The 26,097-nt window shown below is 35.0% G+C and overlaps 2 protein-coding genes across 2 annotated transcripts in view; one reads left to right on the forward strand and one right to left on the reverse strand.

Moving 5' to 3' along the window:
• syt6a (synaptotagmin VIa) overlaps positions 1–18,364 on the forward strand; it is a 59,253-nt gene extending 40,889 nt beyond the window's left edge. The window contains exons 3-7 of the mRNA XM_051880867.1: positions 2,874–3,432; positions 8,159–8,279; positions 9,565–9,736; positions 13,201–13,351; positions 15,988–18,364. Of these exons, the coding sequence (XP_051736827.1) occupies positions 2,874–3,432; positions 8,159–8,279; positions 9,565–9,736; positions 13,201–13,351; positions 15,988–16,059 (1,075 nt within the window). The 3' untranslated portion in view covers positions 16,060–18,364. The remainder of the gene's footprint in view (positions 1–2,873; positions 3,433–8,158; positions 8,280–9,564; positions 9,737–13,200; positions 13,352–15,987) is intronic.
• Positions 18,365–20,024: 1,660 nt separating this feature from the next.
• Positions 20,025–23,973, reverse strand: olfml3a (olfactomedin-like 3a). The gene is made up of 3 exons (XM_051880870.1): positions 23,674–23,973; positions 22,368–22,650; positions 20,025–21,235 (listed from the first exon to the last, which is right to left on the reverse strand). The coding sequence occupies exons 1-3, from the start codon at positions 23,782–23,784 to the stop codon at positions 20,445–20,447; spliced, it is 1,185 nt and encodes a 394-aa protein (XP_051736830.1). The 5' UTR covers positions 23,785–23,973; the 3' UTR covers positions 20,025–20,444.
• Between the last annotated feature and the right edge of the window lie 2,124 nt (positions 23,974–26,097).

Here is a 26,097-nt window from a genome sequence, read left to right on the forward strand (position 1 = left end):
CAGCATTTATTTGAAATATTTTTTTGTAACAATTTACTTTTGATCAAATTAATGTTTCGTTGCTGAATAAAAGCATTTAAAAATCTTACTTACCCCAAACATTTGAAAAGTAGTATATATGTAGGGTAAGATGAGGTTAAATAATCAAAATTGTTGTCATTGGATAATTGTGAATTGAATGTTAATAAATGTTCAATATCAAATGTTTTTATGTCTAGTTGTTAATAGGGTCTTTGTGGATAGAAAAAAAAGTACACATATTTTAATGACCCTTGGGTTAAAGGGTTAGTTCACCCAAAATTAATGACTCTCCCTCATGTCATTCCAAACTCGTAACACCTTCAATCTTCGGAACACAAAATGTTTTTTTATCCTCCATTGAAAGCGACAAAATGACCACATTCAATGTCTAGAAAAGTAGTAAAGACATCGTTAAAATAGTCCATGTGACTACAGTGGTTCAACCTTAATGTTATGAAGCGACAAGAATACTTTTTGTTCGCAAAAACAAAACAAAAATAACGACTTTATTCAACAATTTTTCCTCTTCTCTGTCAGGCTGTTAAGCAGTTGGCGTAGTGCTGCGTTTCTGCGTTTAAGTCCAAACGCCGGCTCATTATTTGCCAGCTCCTGCGTCAGCATCACGCATGCGTCGTGCTGCTCACATGAAGAGGCGTCGGCCAATACTGAGCTGCCGTTCGAACGTAGAACCTGGAAGCTGCAACGAAAATAACGTAGAAGAGGAGAGATGATTTTGTTGAATAAAGTTGTTATTTTGTTTTGTTTTTGCGCACAAAAAGTATTCTTGTCGCTTCATAACATTAAGGTTGAACCACTGCAGTCACATGGACTATTTTAACGATGTCTTTACTACTTTTATGGACATTGAATGTGTAATTTTGTTGCTTTCAATGGAGGATGAAAAAAAAACTTCCCGGATTTCATCAAAATATCTTAATTTGTTTTCTGAAGACGAACGAAGGTCTTACGGGTTTGGAACAACATGAGGGTGAGTAATTAATGACAGAAATTTCATTTTTGGGTGAACTAAACCTTTAAGATGTCCCTCTTAGAATTTATTATAATAATATATTTGTAATTGTATTTTAATCATTTTTATAATACTTGTATTATGTTTTATTTTAATTTTCAAATTTATTTAATATTTTGCATAATTGATTTTAAAAAATCAGATGTATTCTATATATTCTGCGAACATTTTATGGAAGAAGTTTAAAAAGGGAACTTTTTGTCCAAGATATGGGTCATCTTATCCCTTTCATGACTTTCAGTGTTGTGCAATAACAAAATTACCAAATGTTTCCATTTATTTCCTTTAATAATATACAGAATTATGCATCATCATACTGTACATGCTAAACTCATCTCTAAATTTAGATGTAAATGCTCAGTTCTTAAGGGATGTCAAACTTATCCTCATCTTTTCAGCCTGCAGCCTGTGTCTGCAACACACCCAGTGCTGCATACACATTTACACCTTTCATTAGTCACATGCAGAACTGTATATACCTGAAGGAAATGCAGACTATGAATCAGGCTGTCAGACCACCATCCCTGTATTATTAGATATGTGTACTTTCCTCTATTTCCAAGGCTCAAAAGGCATCATCAATCAGAGTCACCCCATAAGAGAATCTCCTAAAGACATTACAGAGCAGATGAATACTGACACAAACAAGAGAAATGTAATCTTCTCAGAAACATCATTTATATTTGAAAAGTATACTGCTAATGATGCATATTTTTTAGAGGACAGTAAAATCTTTCATCTGAGACTGCTTTGTTATTTTATGCCTTCAATAATGCATTTCAATGTCACACAATGGCGAGTTTTTAATGTTTAGCTGCTTCATAATCACTGGAACCAAGAGAAGCGCAGCTCATGCATACTTGATTTATTTGGGGTTGTTCCAGGGACCTTAATTACAGCACAGAACTTGTCCACTCAAAATTAAATATCTGTCATGTACTATTTGCTCATTAAAGAGTAATATTTAATTTAGCTTCAGCATTTGGCTGCTTTTGAAGATTTTTTACTGCTTTTTGATACAGAGCATTGCCAGAGATCAGCTTGACAGGGAAATAAGGGGTTTTATTAATATTAAATAGTATGCAGTTGAATTAACTACACCATCCCGGTCTCCTTTTGAGAACAACTGTTACATTGCTTTTTTTTTGTCCTGTACATAGCATTAAGGTTTGTCTTCGCTATAGAATTGTGTGACATATCTTCTTTTAACTTTTAACAGTTGATTTAATTTTTTTTCTGTTCTTGTTGTTTCTTTTTCCTTCAGTGATTCTGCTTGTTAACAGCAGGTGTTCATCAGTGTCTGAATTCACTCATTTGTTTTCATTCACTCTGTCAAGTAGACTATATTAGTGAAATAATGTAGGAATATGGAATGAGGGTGTAGGGTGTGATTTGGAACACAGCCTAGGAGTGTCGACTTTGAGCTAATTCACAGTATATTGCTGTAGGCTACTTTCTCGAAAATGACAAATATTACTTAGAATGCATTGTTTTCAACAGTATATTACTGTTTTAATGAAAACAGTATGTTACTGTCAAGATTTGGCTGTTTTTACAGCAATTTTTACTGTGTAAGTGTGTGTGTGTGCGCGTTTGTGCGTGTGTCTATAATATATAAAAGTAATTAATATGAATTATAAATTTGAAGAGAAACATTTTCATTTCAAATGTAAGTAAAAACCAAGTGTTTATATGTTTTTGTAGCCCTTGGGTTTGCAAGCAAAACCTTGATATAAGAGCTGTTCAGTTTTTAATACAACTTTTTCCAAACATCATCAAATCCCTCATGTCACTCTTTCTCTCCTTTATCTCATTTTTTCAGGCACAGTTCCTTCAAACGTCACCTTCCCCGTCAAATGCAGGTAGGAAGTCTGGACCTGGGAGATGATTATTATGTGGATGAGCAGCCAACCAGCATTGGCCGTATCAAGCCTGAACTCTACAAGCAGATGACCACAGACAACGACGACTCCGGTAATAGTAAAAGCGAAAAAAACTGTGGCAAGATCAACTTTTCTCTCCGCTATGACTATGAGAATGAGATGTTACTTGTCAAGATACTCAAGGCATTTGATCTACCAGCCAAGGATCTTTGCGGCAGCTCTGACCCCTATGTCAAGATCTACCTGCTGCCAGATCGGAAGCAGAAGTTCCAGACACGAGTCCATCGTAAAACACTCAACCCCACGTTTGACGAGTCCTTCCAGTTTCCAGTACCCTATGATGAGCTTCCTGTCAGGAAGCTCCATCTCAGCGTTTTTGACTTCGACCGGTTCTCACGGCACGATATGATTGGGGAGGTCATATTGGACAATCTGTTTGAAGTGTCTGATCTCTCAAGGGAAACCTCCATCTGGAGAGACATTCAGTATGCTACCTCTGTAAGAGAACCTTTCCGCTCTCTCTTCTCTTGATGTGTTTGCCAAATTATGAAATTCTGCTGGATTTTAGGTCGATTTTTTTTTTTATGGGGAGAGGTGCATAATGAGGATGCTCATATATGTATTGATCACATATTGATCAGATATGTAAATTAATATACAGTCGGGTGCAAAAGTCTGAGACCACTAGTTTTTTAATTTTTAATACAAATTTTTCATTGCAAATTTAAATACTAGCATAAAAATTTGAATTAAAAAGTTGAATTGTAAAATGTCAATGTCACAAATTTGCTTTTTTGATTAGTGACCAAACCTAAATCTAAATAAAATAAAAAAAATAAAAATAAAAATTGTTCATTTTACATTATAATGGTAATTAAAATTAGATTATTAGATTTTATATTATTATATTATAAAATTTTATATTACTGTATATGAACTCTATGAACGTTTGAATATATATTTGTATAAAAAAAGTAATACTTTTTATTCTACAAGGATGCATTAAATTGGTCAAAAGTAAAAGTATTTACAATATACAAAGTATTTACATAATGTTTACAAAAAAACTTTTAGGCAGCACAACTTTGATAGTAATTAGAAATGTTTCTTGAGCACCAAATCATCATATTAGAATGATTTCTGAAGGATCATGTGACTGAAGACTGGAGTAATGATGCTGAAAATTCAGTTTTGCATCACAGGAATAAATTACATTTTAAAATGGAACACAGTTTTTTTTAACTGTTATAATATTTTACAATATTACTGTTTTGACTGTATTTTAATCAAATAAATGCAGACTTCTTTCAAAATATAAAAAATCTACAATGAACACAAATATTATAAAATTTAATATTTGTGTTCATTGTAGTCTCAAACTTTTGGACCCCACCATACCACATTACGTGAGCCTGGTCTGATAAATCATAAGTCATCCAGGTCATCTGCAACATTCTAAACACTATAGTTTAATTTTGGTTGGTAAGAGAAGGAAGGAAGGATCCTGAAACCTCAGCAAGTACACTTGATATTGCACCGGTCAGACTGTTTGTGTTTTGTGTAGATTAGAAAATCATTGACTCTAAATAACAAGGCTATTAGATGCAGACTAAGGTATGTGTATTAGCTTGTTTACATAGACTGTTAAAATGCAGTCACAATATTCAGCACGTTCTGTGCTGTGCACCTGCTAACTCCAAGACGGCCAAATTAATGAGAGTTCAGGGATCTACCCTCATTAACACAAAGATAAGGTAGTAATTGACACATGAAGATGACTGACACTGGCTGATTGTATGTGTGGACAAAGTAATTGCCTAATTTTCATAGCGGCCACTAATAAGAGGTGCTGCCAATCACAGCATAATATTAAACATTGAAGATAACCTCCAAAATAGGTACTAAGGTCACCCGAGGTTAGTTGATCACTCCATAACGGCAGGCTATATGAACTTCAACTGCTCCTCGATGAGTCTTATTTCTCTCTGTTTTCTAGATTTACCGCTATCCTCAGAGGAGCAATTCAATAAACCTGTGGTTATTGCTTTCATGGCAGGAGGCCGGCTGCTCCTTGAACAATAGCACACATTCTATTGCACTTGGCTGGAGATTTGAATCTGAAACTCAAGGCACCGCATTTCAAAACTACCAAAAGGGGAGGTTCACTCAAAAATTAAAATACAATCATCATTTACTTAAATTGCTTCATACCCGCATTGACGTTCCATCCCTTGCTCTTTTCCAAAAATGCAATAGTGACTAGGGACTCTCAAGCTCATAAAATGACAAAAAGCACCATACAATTATCATAAAAGTGGTCCATATGATTCAAGTCTTCTGAAGCTATACAAAAAAGACTAAAGATTAGGTTGCTATTCATATACGCAATTTGGAGATGTGCATATTCAAATTTGTATTGTTATTCAATTATGCAAATTGAATTTGTGCATTTGTTAAAGTTTGGTGTTACAAATGGTTTCAAGACACAAGAACCAATGGCATTTGAAATCACTGACATCAAACATGGTGTGACATATTGACACACCATATTTGAGATTATATGTGAAAATCATTTTCAAAATTTTTGCTTGTTTTCATACAAAAAGCTATAGATTGAATTTAGAAGACATGGGAAATTTACTAAATTTTAGGTAGGTCAACATTTATTTTCATTGTAAAAAAAGAGCATAAAAATACAGCTAAACGTGTACTTTTATATTTCATGGAAGAAAGATTTTACAGTGGATAACAATAAATGTAAATGATGACAGATTTTTAATTTTGGGGTGTACTGTCCCTTTAAGATGATGCCAGCTGGCAGCAAACATGTTCCAAAAGATGAAGGTGGACGGAATTTGGTCTGATCTGAGAAATAGTCAAATTAATTTACATAAACTTCAACACATTCACTGAAATCAGACATAATTTAGTAAGCTTGATTGCTTGACCTTTTAACCTGAGCCATATTGTTCAGTAATAGTCCATTTATTTACTTAAAGTTTACTTGCTGTACAAATACATTTCTGAGACATTTTTACAGCTTTTTTTTCAGTCAAGCTTGCTTTTTGCCAATCCATCAGTCCACTTTAAAAAGTCCCTATATGATACTTAAGCGCAAACTGCAAATAATCACCTAAGAGGGCTAGAGAGACATTAAGCCACAAGTAGAGGAGTCATGGGATATGTCTGTCAGAGAGAGGCTTATTGAGCTCATTTAAAGTGATTAATTTTTACAGCAGTCTTAATACTGCTGAGATGATAGCGCTAACTCTAGCTTACTTCGCCTTTGCATTGCACGTGCTTAACTTCCAGACAAAGTGGGTGGTCTTAAATGCCACTGTCCCAATGTTTTTGATATTTGTGTTGGATAGGCCTACACTTGTTTTATCTTGATCTAAAAGAAACCTGATATGTTTGGATCAGCTGTGAGGGAAATGATGGACCTCATGCCCTGGTGGAAAGGCCGAAATGTTTTGGAGTGTTGACGTTTAATTAACAGTTTGCTGGAGTGGTGTCCAGGAGAGCTCGCGGCTTGGAGAATCGTAACAGCTAATTGGTCACTGTGGCTATATCTGTCCAAACAGTACCCCACTAGACCTTGATATTGAGTCACAGGCTTATTAAACCCAACCTTCATAGTCAAAATGCCAAACCACAAATACCAATAAATAACTTCTTGCAGCACTAGCTAGCTTTTAGCAAATCTGGGAAACTATAGCAAAGTGACTGTATTGATTGTATTGATGCAGAACCTTTCTCTATTCAGCCATTGTGTAGATTGAAAAGTCAATAATTACACTAGCAACACTGATACAACGATTCGTCCACTTTAATGATTCTCACAAAAACATAGATTCGTTCGCAAATGAAACTCCGTTAGTGACAATTAGCCATATTGCATTAAGTCTATATGGAAGCCCGTTTTCGCCACATAAAAAAGCATGCTTTGGTTAATTATAACACAAAATGTCAAAACTATTAGATAACTTAGTCAAAATTAAAGGGTTAGTTTACCCAAAAATGAAAATAATGTCATTTATTACTCACCCTCATGCCGTTCCACACCTGTAAGACCTTCGTTAATCTTCGGAACACAAATTAAGATATTTTTGTTGAAATCCGATGGCTCAGTGAGGCCTCCATAGCCAGCAATGACATTTCCTCTCTCAAGATCCATTAATGTACTAAAAACATATTTAAATCAGTTCATGTGAGTACAGTGGTTCAATATTAATATTATAAAGCGACGAGAATATTTTTGGTGCACCAAAAAAACAAAATAACGACTTATAGTGATGGCCGATTTCAAAACACTGCGTCAGGAAGCTTCAGAGCGTTATGAATCAGCGTGTCGAATCATGATTCGGATCACATGTCAAACCACCAAACTGCTGAAATCACGTGACTTTGGCGCTCCGAACCACTGATTAATAATGCTCCGAAGCTTCCTAAATCCTGACGCAGTGTTTTGAAATCGGCCATCACTATATAAGTTGTTATTTTGTTTTTTTTGGCGCACCAAAAATATTCTCGACGCTTTATAATATTAATATTGAACCACTGTACTCACATGAACTGATTTAAATATGTTTTTAGTACATTAATGGATCTTGAGAGAGGAAATGTCATTGCTGGCTATGCAGGCCTCACTGAGCCATCGGATTTAATCAAAAATATCTTAATTTGTGTTCTGAAGATTAACAAAGGTCTTACGGAAAAAGTTTAAATTTTGACTCTGTCATAAGAATTTTTTAATCCCATAATTTAGATTTTTAATGTCATGATTATACATTTTTGCCATGAATTTTTAATCTTATAATTTCAATTTATGTCATTATTATACTTAATATGTCATAATTTTGACTTTTAGTCTCATAATTGTGGCTTAGTATCTCATAATTAAGACTTTATTTCAGAATTATGACATTTTATCTCATAATTTTAACTTTTTATGGCAGAATTTCAACATTTTATCTCATAATTATGATTTACCAAAGTATGATTTCTTTTTTTCATGTTGTGAAAATCTACACTCAGTTCTTGACTGGGAGTGATGCTTGTGGAACAGTGTCTTCTCTAATAGTATCTTTTGCTGGTACATTATTGCACATTTACTGTTTTTTTCTCTATTATCTGGAGCCATTGATTTGAAAAGGTGACCTTTTGTAACAAAACGTGCCAATACATCATGCTACATTGATTTGTGTGTGTCTGTGTCTGACAGGAGAGCGTGGACCTTGGGGAGATCATGTTCTCACTCTGCTATCTACCTACAGCAGGCAGATTAACACTCACAGTCATCAAGTGCAGGAACCTAAAGGCAATGGACATCACAGGATACTCAGGTAGCATTTTACTACTCAAAGCTATACTGCCAGTATAGTATCATGTCACTTTTTGTCATGTTTATGTCAAAGGAAATTTATTCAGGTCTAAAAATAAATATCATACATGTTGGTACACTACAACTGTATAAAACCAGGTATATTATTTGTTTAAATGTAAATGAACTATTAAATGAAGCAATGAAGCATTCTTCCCAAAATGATAGTAAGTTCTATGAAATGATTAAATATTAAAAACATTCAAATATTCTAAATATTAAACCTTGTCTTGGCAGGTTTTTCTCATTTATGTTCAATTTTTCATTTGAAATATAAATCATTCATGTATTCCCTAATGATTCAAACCCCTCGACACATCCTGAAGTATAGGCTACCTCTGTCTCATTTCTCCATGCCTAGAGGACAACATAAGTAAAAAGTAGCACCACTCTCCTCTATAATTGCACCATTTGATTTTATGGCTTCTGAAAACCTGTTTTTGTTTTCTCATATATTGTTAATGCACACGTCTGGCATGCTCTAATCATTGTTCCATGTTACAAATTGGCTTCTGTTGAGTCTGTTCATATAAACAAAATTTCCCAGAGGTAAATCAGCAGCATCACTGAGCAAGTTAAGCCAGACAGTCTGAAGAAGCGTTACGAATGTGATGCAGGGAACGATTTTAAGCTCCAATAACATGAATTACTCACACTATCATGGTTTTTCCTTACAATGATAGTTTGTCACACACCAGACATTTTTACTTTTATCTGCTGAAGAGTAAACGTTTTTCATTTGCAGTAAAATTGAATTCACATGCAGTGGATAATATCTATTTAGAAATGCCCCAAGCTAATTTGGTGTCAGAAGAAGTACTTCTCATCTGATTTGTTCTGCTCAAGCTGGAAGTAGTTTATGGCTTACTAATGCACAAGCATAATGGATCAGACAAATTGCGCAATGATGGTGAGGGATAGAAATCAGTATGCAGCTCTGATGTCAGAATCAGCGTTCAAGTCATTTTATTAAAGCCCGAAATCTCAACGGCATTCCATTCACACTGAATTTTAAGTTGGCTCTATGAAGATACAAAGCATTCATTTCTAATCTTCTCATCTGATACTCTCATCAACTTCAAGCTATTGTTAGAGGATTAATTAAGTGTATTGTAGTATGCACTAGTTTCAATTAAAGTAAAATAATATATTAATTAATTATTTAATGAATTAAAAGTCAAACTGCAAATGTAAAAAATAATACCCGTTATATGACTTGAACTAATACCAGTGTTTTCTCTGAGCAGATCCCTATGTGAAAGTATCCCTCATTTGTGACGGGAGGCGTCTCAAAAAGAAGAAGACCACAACAAAGAAAAACACCCTGAATCCTACTTATAATGAGGCTATTATCTTTGACATCCCTCCTGAGAGCATGGACCAAGTCAGCTTGCACATCTCAGTCATGGACTATGACCTGTATGTAACAGCTATTTCTCCTTTATACATTGAAATTTAAAGAGACAGATCAACCAAAAGTGAAAATTCTGTCAAAATAGACTCTCTGTCTGTCAGGTGTGGTTGTAAAAATAAAGGAAAAGAGCTGGATCTATTCGCAGCAGTAATGATTTATTAACAAAAACTCAGAGAACAGACAATGAACTGAAAGAAACACAGAGCTTAAATACCCAAACAAACCAAGCAATGAAATGAATAGCAGGTGCACATAATAATCAAATCAATGAGAAAGCATAGAAACTAACTGAGGGGCCATTTAAACAAACACCATTTTCAACTAAAAACATTTTGGCCGTTCATTTACATGACAATGACGTTTGGGGGGCCTGAAAACGCAAACTTTTGAAAATGGGTTTCAAAGTGCAAGTTTTTGAAAATGATACCATTATTGTCTCCTTGTGTAAACTACATAAAACGCAAATTTGTGAAAACGGCGACATCATGCACATATTACGTATTCAGTTCATAGGTGGGTAGTTTTTCTTTACAAAGTGACTTTGCCAACTACTGGCCTGGCATGCATAATACAGCGTTTTTAATTGTTTTTGCAGATTTGTGTGAAAAAAAACTTTTCAGTTTTTAGTACATTGTTGTCATATAAACATACCCTGAAACACAGGAAACTGAACTAAAACACATGTCCAACCAACCCAAAAACAAAAAATGACAGATTACCTGTAACACTGTCATGTTGCAAATAACAATTTTCAGTCTTTCTCTCAAACAAAGCTATTGTATGGCTTCAGAAGGCTTATATATAATTCACAAGTCTGGACTATTATACTTTTTTCTTGATTTTGCATCTTTTTTGAAACTTGAAAAAGCCCTCATTCTTTATAATTGCATGGGGGAAAAACTCACCCTCATGACATTACCAATGTATATGACTTTCTTTCTTTAGATAAAAACAAACAAAATTTTTCAGGAAAATAATCCATCTCTGTGAGTCCATAAAATGCCATTGAATGGGTTCCACTCCTTTCCTTAAAAAACCACACACAACAATTGTGATGGTAATCCACACGACCCCACTGGATGAATCAATGTCTTCTGAAGTGAAACGATACAGGGGTTGGACAATGAAACTGAAACACTGACCAATATATTGTTGGAGGTTTCATGCCTTTATATGCGCATGGATTCAAAGACTGGTGGCCAATCTTTACCGGTTTTACATTCCATCAATAACAGCAGAGTGTGAAGGTTGAATTAGCAGAGCGATAGCACAGCTGTACATAAAATATTGCCATCCAAATTGTTGGTGCACATCTGGCTCATCTGTGACCAGGACCAAGCCTTTATGGTGTATCGAGAGATGATATCCAGGGTTATGTCGGCATACCACCACGTTGGATGAACCACATCCACCCGGGCTGCAATATCATGGTCTTCCCTACTGTGCTTGATGGGTGCGTCACTGCCAAGGACTACCAAACCATTCTGGAGCACCCTGTGCAACTAATGGTTCAAACATTGTACCCTGAATTGTAGTATCAGCATGATAATGCACCAATACATACAGCAAGACTTGTGACAGAATGGTTTGATAAACATGAAAGTGAAGTTGAACACAGTCACCAGATCTAAATATATTTGAGTCACATTAGGGGAACTTTGAAGGAGCAAGTCAGGAAACGTTTTCCTCCACCAGCATCACATAGTGACCTGGCCACTGATCTGGAAGAGGAATGACTCAAAATCCTTCTGCCCACTCTGCAGGACTTGTATTTGTCATCCCCAAGACGAACTGATGCTGTATTGTCCACAAAAGGAAGCCCTACACCATACTAATAAACTATTGTGGTCTAAAACCAGGTGCTTCTGTTTCATTGTCCAACCCTTGTAGGTATGTGTAAGAAAAATGCAAATATTTTTCATTTTTTTAACTAAAATCATTGCTTCCTGTCTGTCATACAAGCGTTCACAAGAAGGACGTTGTGACACGTGACATAAGTGCATTGTGAAGCTCAAGCGAGAAGTGGTGGTCCTCTGTGCTTACTTGTTATTTCTTGCACACTTACGTGTGTCAATTTGAACTTGTGAATGTGCATAGGAAAGAAGCAATGGTTTAAAACATTAGTATCTTTCTTACACATCATTTAATTTCAGAAGACATTGATTCATCCACTGGGGTCATATGGATTACCGTAATGATTTTCACAATGGGGTTTCAAGCGTCAAATGAGCAAAACCCATTCACTTGCATTATACAGTATGGATTAATTATTTTCCTAAAAATCTTTGTGTTTATCTGAAGAAAGAAAGTCATATACATCACATGAGGGTGAGTAAATGATGAGAGAATTTTATTTTTGGCTGAACTATGCCTTTAATATTTAACATAGTTGATATACAACCCTATTTCCAGAAAGTTGGGACATTTTGTAAAATGCCATAAAATCAAGAATCTATGGTTTGTTAATTGAAAAAGAGAATCAGACACTGACCACAAACTGTTGAACAGCTGTCTTGTATCAGGTGAGATTGGGCAAAAATTCCACTTGCAGAACTGCGACAATTAGTGTCCTCAATTCCCAAATGATTGAAAAGTTTATTTAAAAGGAAAGGTGATGTGACACAGTGGTAAACATGCCTCAGTTCCAACTTTTTTGGACTGTGTTGCAGCCATCAAAATCAAAATTTGTTTATATTTACAAAATACAATTAAGTTGGTAAGTTGAAAACATTGGGAAATATTTTCTTTGTATTTTCGTCAGTTAAAAAAAAGGTTCAAGAGAATTAACAAACCACAGATTCTTCATTTTATTGCATTTTACAAAATGGTGGTTATATATATTTGTGCATGAAACTCAAGACATACAACCCAAAAAGAGAAATATTGAAATATTGAAACAACCTGAATAGGATATATTAGAATAGCAGGATCACCAGACATCAAAATGATCACATGGTACATGTGCTCAAGTAGGAAGAGGAAAAGGTCAGACGTCAGAGCATTCACCACTCACCTCTCTACAGGCGGGTAACTGCTCAAAGAACCAGGTGCATACATTTTACCCAACATTCTCAAGTCTCAAGCAGTCAGTCTGTTAGTGTCCAAGACAAGAACACACACACACACACACGATTAGATGTCAGGAACTGCTATTTCACAGTTCTCTTCCTTGGGTTCACAAAAGGACTCACGTAAAGTTCAGCACCACTGAGGTAAATGTATGTTGATTTCTTTATCCTGTGGCACTTCAGCTACTCTCTCTGAGTCTGAATATGCACATATTTTTACACGCATACCTTGGTGCAAAAAAGGTTAGTTGCACTGGCAGGCAAAAACACATATCATTGTCTTTTAACAAAATGCTTTTGGGTCCTACAAACTTTGTTACATTATTCATTGCGAGTATGAATGTGATTATTTGGATAAATTAAACAGATAATTCTGTAACAAAAAAAATCTTATCTTGCAGGGTGGGCCACAATGAGATAATTGGCGTGTGCCGTTTGGGCTCTGGTGCTGAAGGTTTAGGTAGAGACCACTGGAATGAGATGCTCGCATACCCCCGTAAGCCAATTGCACACTGGCACCCCCTGGTGGAGCCTAAGAAATCAGAAAAAGAGGTAAGTAACCAGGAATGCAAACATAAATGTAAAGGGTAGGTATAATAACCCTATTAGTGTTTATATCAGGGGTGTCCAATCCTGCTCCTGCGGGCCACTGTCCTGCAGAGTTCAGCTCCAACCCCAATTAAACACACCTGAACCAGCTAATCGAGGTCTTACTAGGTATACTAGTTAGAGCAAAACTCTGCAGGACAGTGGTGCTCCAGGACCGAGTCTGGACACCCCTGGTTAACTAAGAACTATGTTTTTTTAAATGCAAATTGAATTTTCAGAATTCATTTCTGACCAGCCTCCAATCTCTCTTTGTAAACATTCAGATCCCTCTAGTCACATCCTCAAACTTTGCTTCATGAATAATACATGAGTGAAATATGTCAGTGCTGATTTTAATTCACACACTGAAATTCTGTTCCCTTTTCTGAAATGTGGTCAAGAGTTAATCATGAGGGAAAAAATGAATTTGGCGCTATGTAAATGTTAGGTTATCGCATTTTGCTCTCATTCATTTTACTTAGATTGTTGTTCTGTTAAAAATAATAATATGCTGTTTTAATACATATTGTCTTTATTTTGAACAAAGTTCTGTCAATTCATTCAAATTAATAAAAAAAAAAAAATGTTTCAGCTGAGGTCAATTGAGGTGCATTGTGTTTGGGGGTGTGGCCACGAGCATTTTCATCTGAATAATTAAGTTGGCCTGAGAAATAATTGGAGGCTTATATAGAGGCATTGTTTTTGGTCATTTAAAACAGATATGGTTGTGTTTCCAGTACTGATTTCTGGGTAACACTTTAGAATAACTCACGCTAGGAAGCATTAGTTAAGCATTAGTAAATAGTTAGTTCATCATTTATAAAGCATTAATAGACATTAGTAAGCAGTTTATAAATACACCTATAAATGCTTTGTTCTTGATTTATAATGTGTTTAATAAATGTATTTTCATACTTTATTAATGACCAATTTATCATTTCTAAATTAAATATTACATTATTTACAAACCAGTTCTTTAGTTGTCGTCAGTGGTTCATAAGATCATTTATAAAGTGTAAGTAAATTATTAATAAACAATTTAAATGTACATTTATGCATCTTATTATTTAGACATATAGTAATAGTTACTCCGTGTGTTAATAAATGCTTTATTAACACAAATTTCTACTGCAATTCATGATTAATTCAGGTAGTTATAAAACATTTAGTAGTTGTCAGTTAACTATTTTTGTGAGTTCATCTAAAGTGAGGACTATTCATGCCTTGTAAAGCTTTTATAAAGGAGATTTAAGAGATACAGAACATAGAAATATTTATTTCAAGGGAAAAAAATGAAACTTTACGATGGGTAACTTGATTAAAAGTAAACCTCTGCAATTTCAAAGAAAATAAAAATCCCTGTACTCCTCCAGAAAACATAACTGTGCAGTAAAATGAAACTAAGCTTTTGCAATCTGATATAAAAATACATTTCTGTAGTGTAAACATTGCTGAATAAAAAATTACCAGTGCCAACACTGGATTACAGGAATGCCAAAATACAACAAATAATGTTTTTTATAAACAATAATAATGTAATAAAATATTTAATTGTGTCAAAACTACCTCAGTACTAACTTTAAAATATTAGAGAACAGCAGTGCAGAAGATCACTGAGCCTTTAAATCTCCTTTGTTAAGCTTTACAAAGCATAAACAGTCCTCACTTTAGATGAGCTTACAAAAATAGTTAACTGACCACTTCTAATTGTTTTATAACTACCTGAATTAATCATGAATTACAGTAGGAATATGTATTAATAAAGCATTTATTAACACACTGAGTAACTATTACTATAGGTCTAAATAATAAGATATATAAATGTACGTTTGAATAGTTTATTAATCATTTACTTACACTTCCTAAATGATCTTATGAACCACTGACAACTCCTAAATAAGTGGTTTGTAAATAATGTAATACTTAATTTAGAAATGATAAATTGATCATTAATAAAGTATGAAAATACAATTATTAAACACATTATAGATATGCTTATAAATCAAGAACAAAGCATTTATAGGTGTATTTATAAACTGCTTACTAATGTCTATTAATGCTTTATAAATGATGAATTCACTGTTTACTAATGCCTAACTAATTCTTCATAGTGTGCAGTTATTATAAAGTGTTACCGATTTCTGTTATCTGTTCTGTTTTGAGTTAATTATTGAAATCACTGTTCCTTCCAATTAAGTTTGTATTGAATAATTTTTGTAATTTTTACAAGTGTATTAAACCGTGATATGCAAATAATTACATAAAAGCATGAGAAAAAATCAGGTTGGGGATTAATTAGTCAAGTTAGTTCATTCGTAGCCTCATTTATGCAGTTTGCTTAAGTGGAACATGATTAGATGTGTTTGGATTTGCATTACTCAGTATAATCAAAAGCATTATATTTATTTTTATATAGAAAATATTAAACTAAAAAATAACATACATGTTCAACTTTTATAACTTCAACTAAAATAACTTTAGATGCATCAATTTCATGCAACCACAGTGTAAAATTCACTCTTCTGAGCAATATTTGCTCTCTATAGAGTGCATTTCTTCTGCTCTATAATGATGGGTTTTTCATATGTGTTTTCTTACAGTGGAAAGCTAGAACGGCCAGTTTTGACAGTCAGGGGTCTTGCCCCTCCCCCAAACCTCCTGCCAGCCCTTGATTAGAGCCATATGTAAACTTACAGGCTCGGCATCCTCGCTGTTGTCCATTTATCTGTCCGATGAAAACGAGAGCCCTGCTACTTCCACTTTCCCCTACGGGTTGATTTAGATGGTTCCCAAACGCTGATCTAAGATCAGACCCTGCTATCTTTGCCCCGATGTTCCTCATGTTCAAGCTGTTCCAGTCCATATGATCCTCAGTCGATTCTTGGAAATGTTGTACAAACTAGAATACTCTACAAAGCCAACTTGTGTTCCTAGAATAGCTTGGTATCGTCAGCGGAGATGTTTCTTTCCAATATGAATTTTCCTGAAGCATTTGAAATCCGAGGCGGTGTTCTGCAAGTGGTGCAAACAGAAGTTTCCGCACAATGCTGCAAGCGTCTTTGTGGATGAAAGTAGGATCGACTATTGGAAGTCCTATAAGAATAAAGTCAGAAAAGATTGGATATAAAATATTGAGGGAAAAGGACAATGTTTTGTGTGAGTGAGAAAAAGAGAATGCAAATGGATTTGTCGTGCTATACTACGAACAAACCATTTTCTCTGTCAAATCCTTGTATGAAACGTGTGTGAAGCTGTATGTTTTATGAAGAATATTAAAATATTTATCAGTTTATAGATGTATAAATGTTATGTGTAAAAAGACACTGTCTAAATTTATCAGAGCACAACAAACTTTTCCTATCCATTAATTTCTTGCCGAAACACAGATGGTTTACATGTAAAGAACTTTCTGCTCACACACAAAAACACTTCACATGTAGCTGAATAAATTTACATGATTACAGTAATACTCATCGTCAAGACCACGTACAAAAGTGGGCATTTAAGCTAAGAGTGCTGAAATATCCAGAGATTTGTCTTGATTTATGTGAGTTTTATTCATTTTGTTTTAATAGCATTTAAAAAGATACTGAAGATTTTCTGTATCTTAGTAGCACTACATTTAATAGCAATTCAACTCCTCTTTGAACCCTCCTGCTGATTCAATCTAACGCTGACATCTTATTCATCCTTTGACATGTAATTTTATTGTGAGTTAAATTGGGCTGTCAAAGTTTTCCATATTTTGACACATTGTCTGGAAAAATGTCTAGAGTAAGCAATGTATGCTCAAACTTATAAAATATATTCATATTCTGTACTGTATAAAAGAGCAGGGTTGACATCGTCAGATTCATAGATTTATTTGTTTTATTTCACAATAATTGTGTAAAAATGAGGGATATTTGAACGGATGTGAATAAAATAGTATGGTACAGTCTCTATCCAGCAGAACTGTAACATGGAAATATCTGTATAACCAAACAATTTAATATAACTGTCAACTAACCCATTTCTCTAAAAAAAAAAAAAGTCATGCCATCTTGCCCAAGTGTTATTTTTATAAAATTTTATGCTCAACAGTGCTAAACAGAGCAGTCAAAATAATAATGTTATTTTTTAAATTGTTAATGTCGTAAATGTCTTAACAAAATTCAACACTTCCATTGCCCGCAATATTTTATTTGCTCATCCCTGTGTTTTTGTTTTACATGATTATTCATTCATAACACAATTTAACTTGGAATTTAAATTTAACAGAGATAATAATGATGAACTGGTTACTGCAGTTAGTCAGTTTCTCCGGTCATTTTTTTTTTTAACATACTGCAAATGCTGGAAATGAAGTCCAGGGCATTTTGACTATATTATGTTTCAAATAAGAAAAGACAGACAATTCAAATGTACATAACATCTGTCGCAAAGATGACCCCTGATAAAGATAACCTACAATGCAGAAAGTTCATTGTCAGATGGTGAGCAAAGCTCAAGATTCCAGAGCAACAACTACGCTTCAATCGATGGTGTTGAAATGTCTGGAAATATACATGGTGTCACTTGGGGCTGTTTTACACATCTCATAGGGTAACTGTTAAGCTTTAAATTTATACATAGTAAAATAGATTTAATATTTTAACAGAATCTTTAAAAATTCCAAGTCAACTTGTTGAAGAAATGGTTGTGACAAAGTGACAAACTTTTTGGTCCTGTTTTCACAATACCACCAATGTTGTAATACTCAGATAATAATGTGTTTCTGTCGGTGAATGTAAAGTTAATAAGGTTTAGATCTGGTTCTTTACCTCATCACTAACTCTTGTGTGCTGGTGTTTTAACAACCTGTTTCTGCCCCTTGTGAATCTGAACAACTTTCTAATTTTGTATTGATCATTTGTACTTGCAATATAACTTGTAATGTTTGAAAAGGTTCTTGTATTTCAAAAATGCCAAAATAAAATGTTGGTTCAGTCATTTCAAGGATAGAGTTGCTTCTCTTTCACTCTTGTAAACTTCCATCATCAAATCACAAATAGTGGGTTACATTATAGACTGCATATTGTCTCTTATATTTTTAATAAAATGTGCAACAAAAGCAATATATTTGTGTGTTGATAAAGGTAAAAGATTAGTTCACCCAAAAACGAAACATTTGTCATTATTTACTCACCCTCATGTCCTTCCATACCTGTATGACTCTATTCTGTTCTCTATTCATTTACAATGGCTGGAGATTATGCCCCGTTTACACTACTGCGTTTTCGTTTTAAAACAGTGGTTTAAAATGAAAGTGATGTTCGTCTACACTGGCGTTTCAGAAACAATCTCCGTCTACACTATAGACCGAAAACGCATGTCACATGACCATTCATGCACACTTAGCATGCGCGTACAAGTATAAACAGTTGCCTCTTGCGTATGTATGCAGCTGCAGTGTTTAAAAAAAACGCAGTTTAACTGCACAATGGCTGCTAAAAATGAACAAAGACTGCAGTTCAGTCTCCATGTTATTAGTCGTCAAGGATATGCAGAGCAAACGTGGGCAGCCACGCCATTGTTTTCAAAAGTTTGCGTTTCATTGTAAACGGACCAAAATGGAGACTTTTGAAAACGATGGCGTGGCTGCCTATGTTCGCTCAGTGTATCCTTGACGACCGTGTAAACGATAACATGGAGACTGAACTGCAATCTTTACTGGCTTTGTTGTCATTTTTAGTAGCCATTGTGCAGTTAAACTCTGCGTTTTTTTTAATACTGCAGCTGCCTACATTCAAGAAGCAACTGTTTACACTTGTATGCGCATGCCCAGTGTGCATGAATGGTCATGTGACATGCGTTTTCGGTCGTGTGGTGTAGACGGAGTCACAGAGATCGTTTCTGAAACTGGAAACGCTAGTGTAGAAGAGGATCATTTTCATTTTAAAACGCTGTTTTAAAACAAAAACGCACTAGTGTAAACAGGGCTTTAAAGGGTTAGTTCACACAAAAATGAAAATTCTGTTAATAATTACCGTCATGTCATGCCATGCCAAACCTGTAAGACCTTAGTTTTGATGAAATCCAAGAGTTTTTTTTTTATTTTTTACCTCCCATAGAAAGCAACAAAGAAAGCAAAGAAAGCGTAGGAGACTGACAGGGTAGAGAGGAAATTGCTGAATACAGTCGTTATTATTTATTTTTTAGCGCAAAAAAAAAGTATTCTCGTCATTTTTGTAACATTAAGGTTGAACCACTGTAATCACTTTGACTATTTTAACCATATCTTTACTACTTCTCTGGACCTTGAATGTAGTAATTTCGTTGATTTCTATGGGAGATTAAAAAATAAAAAATAAAACTCTCAGATTTCATAAAAAATACCTTAGTTTGTGTTCCGAAGATGAACGAAGGTCTTAAAGGTGTGGAAAGACATGAAGGTGAGTAATAAATGACAGAATTTTCATTTTTGGGTGAACTAACCCTTTAAACCACCATAATTGTATTATAATAGAGATCCATACAACTTTTTAAGTTTTAAGTTTTCTGAAGTCACACAACAACTTCATGTGAAAATTTAAGTTGTTTAAAATGTACTGTAGAAAAAGAGTAGGGTTCAAATTACAGCATAAAACTACAGGTACAGGTAATTAAAACTCAATCATTTTCAGATTTATAGTTTTATTACATTTTTTGCTTGTTTCACAAAAAGTCATGATAGATTTATGTAAGAATTAGACCCAAATTTAAGTTGTTTAACATTAACAATTCAGTGAGCCATTAACTGCTGCAACTGAATCAGTGAATTAAACTGACTGAACAGGTTCAGTCATGAACAAATCATTCAGACTCAGAGAAGGTTTTGTGTCCTTTTTGATGACTGAACACATCAATCCTCATCCATTGTAATTGAATGGAAAAGAGTCAACATTTTTCCTGTTTCCTGATAAAGTCATACAGACTTGACAACATGAAGGTGAATAAATAATGACAGAATTTTCATTTTCAGTAACTATCCCCTTAGGAAAAACACAAACTTTTTGTAGCCAGGAACATAAAGCCCTTTAAGAGCTAAAAAGGGCCACTATTCCTCAGGTGGTGGCATTATTGCCCATAGCTTCTTCTTCAGTGCTAGTTTATACAGAATCTGGTACCCATCATCCCATGCATAGAGTTGCCGCTCCTCAGGATTGTATTTGAGGCTGGAATGAGCCCCGTAGCGCCTTGGGAAATAAATCAGAGGGGCCTCGCCACTGCTCACCATGTCATTCACATCGAACACACACTGCACACGCGAGCGGCTCGGCGGCTTGGTGTTGTAAACCACATAGACTGTGCCACAGACAATAAAAGCAGCTTCAGCGTTGTTTCTTGGACACGCCGTGTCCCACATTAGTTCTATATCCAGAGAGTTAGAGTCCATCTTAGCAAGATTAATAGTGTCTCCAGCCGGATATAGCGCCCATAGCCCATCCTCATCCACCACCAAGTCCACCAGTGTCTCTGGATTGAGTTGGTACACTGGGCTGCGGTCCTCCATGGGAAGCACTGCACTGTCTGCAACCGAACCGTTTTTGAGGTCATATTTAATAACTTGGAGCTCTGAACTTTCACTGATGTAATAGAGAAAGCCATCATAGACTGCATGACCGGTCCCGTTCCAAGCGGAGGGAACGGTGATCTGCCTGCCTTTAGATACGCCTGATGATGCCGAGAGCTCTCGCACTGAGTTGAATTCATACAGCGTGTTGTCGGATGTGCCGTTGAAGACGTAGACTTTTGCTGACCTGGCATCTTTGGTCCAGACACCTTTCGGGCTCCCCAACCTCTTAAGGATCTTCATTGCTTTTAGAGTGGATACAATATTCACACACACTGCCGATGAAAACAAACATGATTAATGTCAACGTGGAGCATACTATGATTAATATTGCAAACTCTGAAAGCACTTTATGCAGACTGATTAGACTGCACAAGCACTGGAAGACAGCATTATGAAAAATGAAATCGAGTTTAAACCCATTATGAAAGAAATAAACCTGGAAAACTTGAAGGCGGAAAATTAGTAAAAAAAAAATTGTTAAAACTAATGTAAGCCTCCACAGCCGTGAAAGATCCACCCTTAAATGTCATGTATGCTTCTATAAATGTGCAGGATTGTGCGGGGCTTAACAAGCATGATTGTTAGTACATCTTCATTTTAACATACAGGCCGTTGGGAACTATTTCTAAGACATTTAAATTCAAAGACACAATGTTTAAGGCTTTATTAGTTTCTCCTGTCATGATTTGTCACATTTTGTAGCTAAAATTGTATTAAAAATGAATTGAGTCAGGCTGTTCTAAAAAATATAATAAAGCTTATAGCAATCATTTAATCAAGGAAATGCTAATGTTTTTTTTTTTTATTATTAATTTTTTATTTGTAGATTCCCTTGCCAGTAATTTTCTTTGTTACAAAAGGTTTTTGATAATATATACACAATAGTGTTCAAAAATTTGGAGTCAGTAATTGGATTTTAATTTTTTTTTAAATAAATTATTTTTTAATTCAGCAAGACACATTAAATTAATCAAAAGTAACAGCAGAGACATTGTTAAAAATATATATTCCAAATAAATGCTGTGCTTTTATATTTTCTATATTCATCAAAAAATCCTGAAATAAATGGATATCAAGGTTTTCACAAAAATATTAAGCAGCACAACTGTTTTCAAAATTGATCATATTAATAAATGCTCCTTGAGCACCAAATCAGCATATTAGAATGATTTCTGAAGAATCATGTGCACATGCTTTTTGTTCATCCTCTCCGTCTTGAATTGCAGCTATTAATTCTCCCAATTTTATTTTCCAGAGAAAACTCCCCCAAACTGGTCTGCTTTGTAACAGTAGGCTAAATATAGCTATAGGTATCCCTCGGCCAAGAGTATGTCAAGGCTAAAACTGAAAGTACATGATCAAAAGTTTGGCTTCAGCTGTCAAATCCTGACTTCCCAGACTCACCAGACAGCTCAAAGAACTCTTCCTTCTTCCTCTCTTTGACAACCACGTCCTGTTCCACCATTTTGTCTGCTGCTTTCACACAAGGCTTAGGGGGATTCTTGGTTTCAATATAGTCCATCTCACGCTCCACACGGTCTACCCGTGCTCCTGCGCCCTCCATGTCCGAATGCAGTTTATTGTGCTCCTTGGCCAACTTCTCCAACAGGTCTGCGGCCTGCTGCCTGAATTCCTTCAGGTCGGAGCTGTAGCGGTTGTTCTGTTCATGCCACAAGGCAATGCGTTCCTGGAAGAATGACAAATACACTAATGAGTCACATAATTGTGTACGATGGCCTGCTGGTAATAATGGTTCAGAAGTGTTGAGTAATTCTGGAGAGCAGCGTTAGCCTCTTTTTCCCTGTCAAAGGTAAAATCAATTATCTGAATTAAAAAAAAAAAAAGAAGTAATATTTCATATGCAAGCTTTTGGTGTAGTTGCGGAATTTTATGGTAAATAAGAAAAAAAAGTACTTCATATCTCCAAAAACACAGCATAAACATATAGATGAGAAGTAAACAAAAGAAATGATATATAATTTGTATTAATAAAAAGTTAAAAAATTTTTACAATCGCTCTATAAATGTCTGGTGTCATACTGACCCCCAAATACCAAGACAGTAGGAAATTAACACCATATGAGGGTTAAGAATAACACCATGTTCAGTGGACTCCTGCTGATTCAGGTAATCAAGACAGTCCTGTCTGCATGATATATGTAAATTTACTGAATAAATTCATTATTCTAATGAAGTGTCTACTTAATCATGAGTAATTATTTTGCTTATTGAATCAGTGTTTGAATTTTTCAGCTCAGCTTCACTGAGAACAAAATTGCTGAGATAAACTATTCTGTCAATCAGGGAGATGTTTCTCTGCTCTGGGGTACAACTTCACTCAAAAAAAAAAAAAAAAGTAAAACTACAGTAAATCTTAAGTAGATGTGAGCCAGCACTTGCTGAAGACTTAGATGAAGACTTTTTAAGCTATGGTTCTTTGGTTTGAGAAGTCACTGCTGTGTTGGGACGATGTTTCTGAAGGACTGAGTTAAGGACTCTCACTTTGAACAAACTGCGCTACAGATATTGCCAACATTTTCAAGTGTTGTCAAGTTGAATAAATGTAAAGAACTCTCCGAATTAGCATTGTTTCAGAGTTTTGACGCATGTCTAGAAAAGTGGACGTCTGTGTAAAATGGCTGAAAACTAGCATGACTGCAGACAGTATATTATATATGAAATGTGGCCAGATGAACCAAAATTCTCTTACCTCCATAGCGAGCATCCTGTTTTCCAGGTAGTTCATCAGGCCCTGGTAGTGGTACTGGCCTCTGGAATGAGCCAAAACGGTCAAGAGAATGAAAAATATGGAGGCTTTCATGTTGGCTTTGGATAAGGGACGCTTTCACGTACTCCACAAAACAAAAGAACACTCAAAAAAGATGTGCTGCAGCTGCTTATGGAGCGCCTTGTCCTCTAGTAAGCGTGTGAGTGCTCACAAGGAAAAGGGACCAAAAGAAGTGACTTCCAGCGTTTCAAATTCGCTGGCTCTCTCACTTGGCTGGAATGTTTTTACTTACACTGAGGGAGGAGCCATGTATCTCTGGCCTCTCTCCGTCCTCAAAAGAGAACCATGCTGTGTGCCTGAAAGATGAAGTCACTGAAGTACAGTAAAAATGTACTAATGTCTATAAGAAACATATCATTTATTAGTTCCAATTTCTGCAGTTTTGAAACAAAAGTACACTTAAAAAGAAAGGGGGGGGGTTTAGTAGCGATTCAATAGAAGAACCATTTTGGGTTCTCCAAAGAACCTTTATGTCAACAGTTCTTAGTTTCATTTTCTTCACAGAATAATCTGAAGAGCTTTTTTTGCAATGGAAATGTTCCATGGAAGTTAAAAAATAGAACCATTTATGCGAATAAAGAACCTTTATTTTTAAGACTATTACAGTCTGGTGGCTACATATGCACACATGATCTCATACATGCAACTTTATACAACAAATTGGTAAAATAACAGTTAAAGTAGTAAAATATGCCAAAACAATTTGTTCTGAGTTAAGCAACAATCTAATTTCTAACTGTCAAACCTCCATCTAAAAGTAAAACCTTCATCATGTTCGTTTAATCAGAAACTTATCATACACGGATAAGGAAATCAAATCATCCTGGTAATGCAAATACCACTGAAAGGGCACTCGGTTCATTTGAAATGAAATGTAATTGAAGATCCTTTGAAAGTCAAACAGAATTATGCAGAGTGAAAATCATTCACAGTTGCAGTTTTTGAATATTTTGATTAAAACTCTCTTAATGTCCAACAAAGTAAATTTCCCTCAATTCTCAAAAGAAACGCTCTTAGAGCTGAAGAATGTTGTTAGGAAATAATGTGTGGTTTGACTGGGTCAGTACTGTGAATTTAAAAAACAATGCTTTGCACTGTTACTTTTTTTTTTTTTTTACCCTCTTCATTCTCAGAGGTTTAACCTTTTGTCTCTGTGCCCGTCGATGAGCTCTTCAGGTTAAGTGACTGAAGAAACTGACCTTTTGTTTTGACAGACAGATGAGCTCTATCAAGGATTCACACAACCTGAGCTCAATACCAAATGTCAGAATTCAACACTCTTGTCATTACAATATTATGTGTAACTGAGGAAAACTAACATAAAGTGCAAGAACCTGAATAACAAGGAAATACTCCACAAACACAACAGAAAGTTTTTTGTCCTATTGTATTTAACATATTTCTGTCATACTTTATCATTCCACATAAAGCCCACATCCAAAACAAATTAATTAATAAATTAAATATGAGATATATGGAATCACTGAAATGATGCTTTAACTTTTTCCTGTCTTTCTGATTTTCATACTATTTTTATGTCTCACTTGTGCAGCTGGTGTTGTCATGGCAACACTACCAGTTGCTCCCAGGGACCATGAACCCTGTTGAGCAATCGGACAGATTTTATGTCATTGACCAGATCTGCAGTTATGCAGTGTTTGTGATGTTAAACATATATACATACTGACTTATGTTAGTTTTACACACACAAGCACACACATATATACATAACGCTATTGTTTATGGAAATAATCTACAGTAAAATATACCATGATTTGCTAAAAGAAAGAACACAATTGAGATTTATTCTCAACAGCAATCTGTTTCATCACGGTTAGATTCTTTCCGTCTTATCATTTATGTCCACTAGATGGAAGTATAAGCAAGCTGCAAAAGTTAGTTCATGGATTACCTGACTTTCCAATCAGTGGTTCCCATTTGATTCCATTACTTTTTTTTTTTTTTCTTTTTTTTTTTTACATTAGGTTTTAGATTTTAAAATTTGGTTCATCAATGTTATGAAAAAAACCTTAATCATCATGAAACATGTAACAAATTAATATATCTATTAAATATGACACACACATACATATATTTGCATTTTTTAATGATAATTTATCAGTATTAGAACTGATTAAAAGGCTGAACTAGAATATACATGAATTTCAGAAAGTCTTAGTATTTGGTTTGTCTCTCTTTTGCATTAATGACAGCACACAAGCTGCATGAACTTCACAAGTTTGTCTAAAAACGTGTAAAATGCTCATGTTCTCCAGTGTTATTTGAGATGATTGAAAGAGCATCTTGAGCTTGAGCAACTATTCAGAGGAGTCACATGATCAATGC

The sequence above is a fragment of the Ctenopharyngodon idella genome, chromosome 22 (assembly GCF_019924925.1).
Source record: "Ctenopharyngodon idella isolate HZGC_01 chromosome 22, HZGC01, whole genome shotgun sequence".
Lineage (NCBI taxonomy): Eukaryota > Metazoa > Chordata > Actinopteri > Cypriniformes > Xenocyprididae > Ctenopharyngodon > Ctenopharyngodon idella.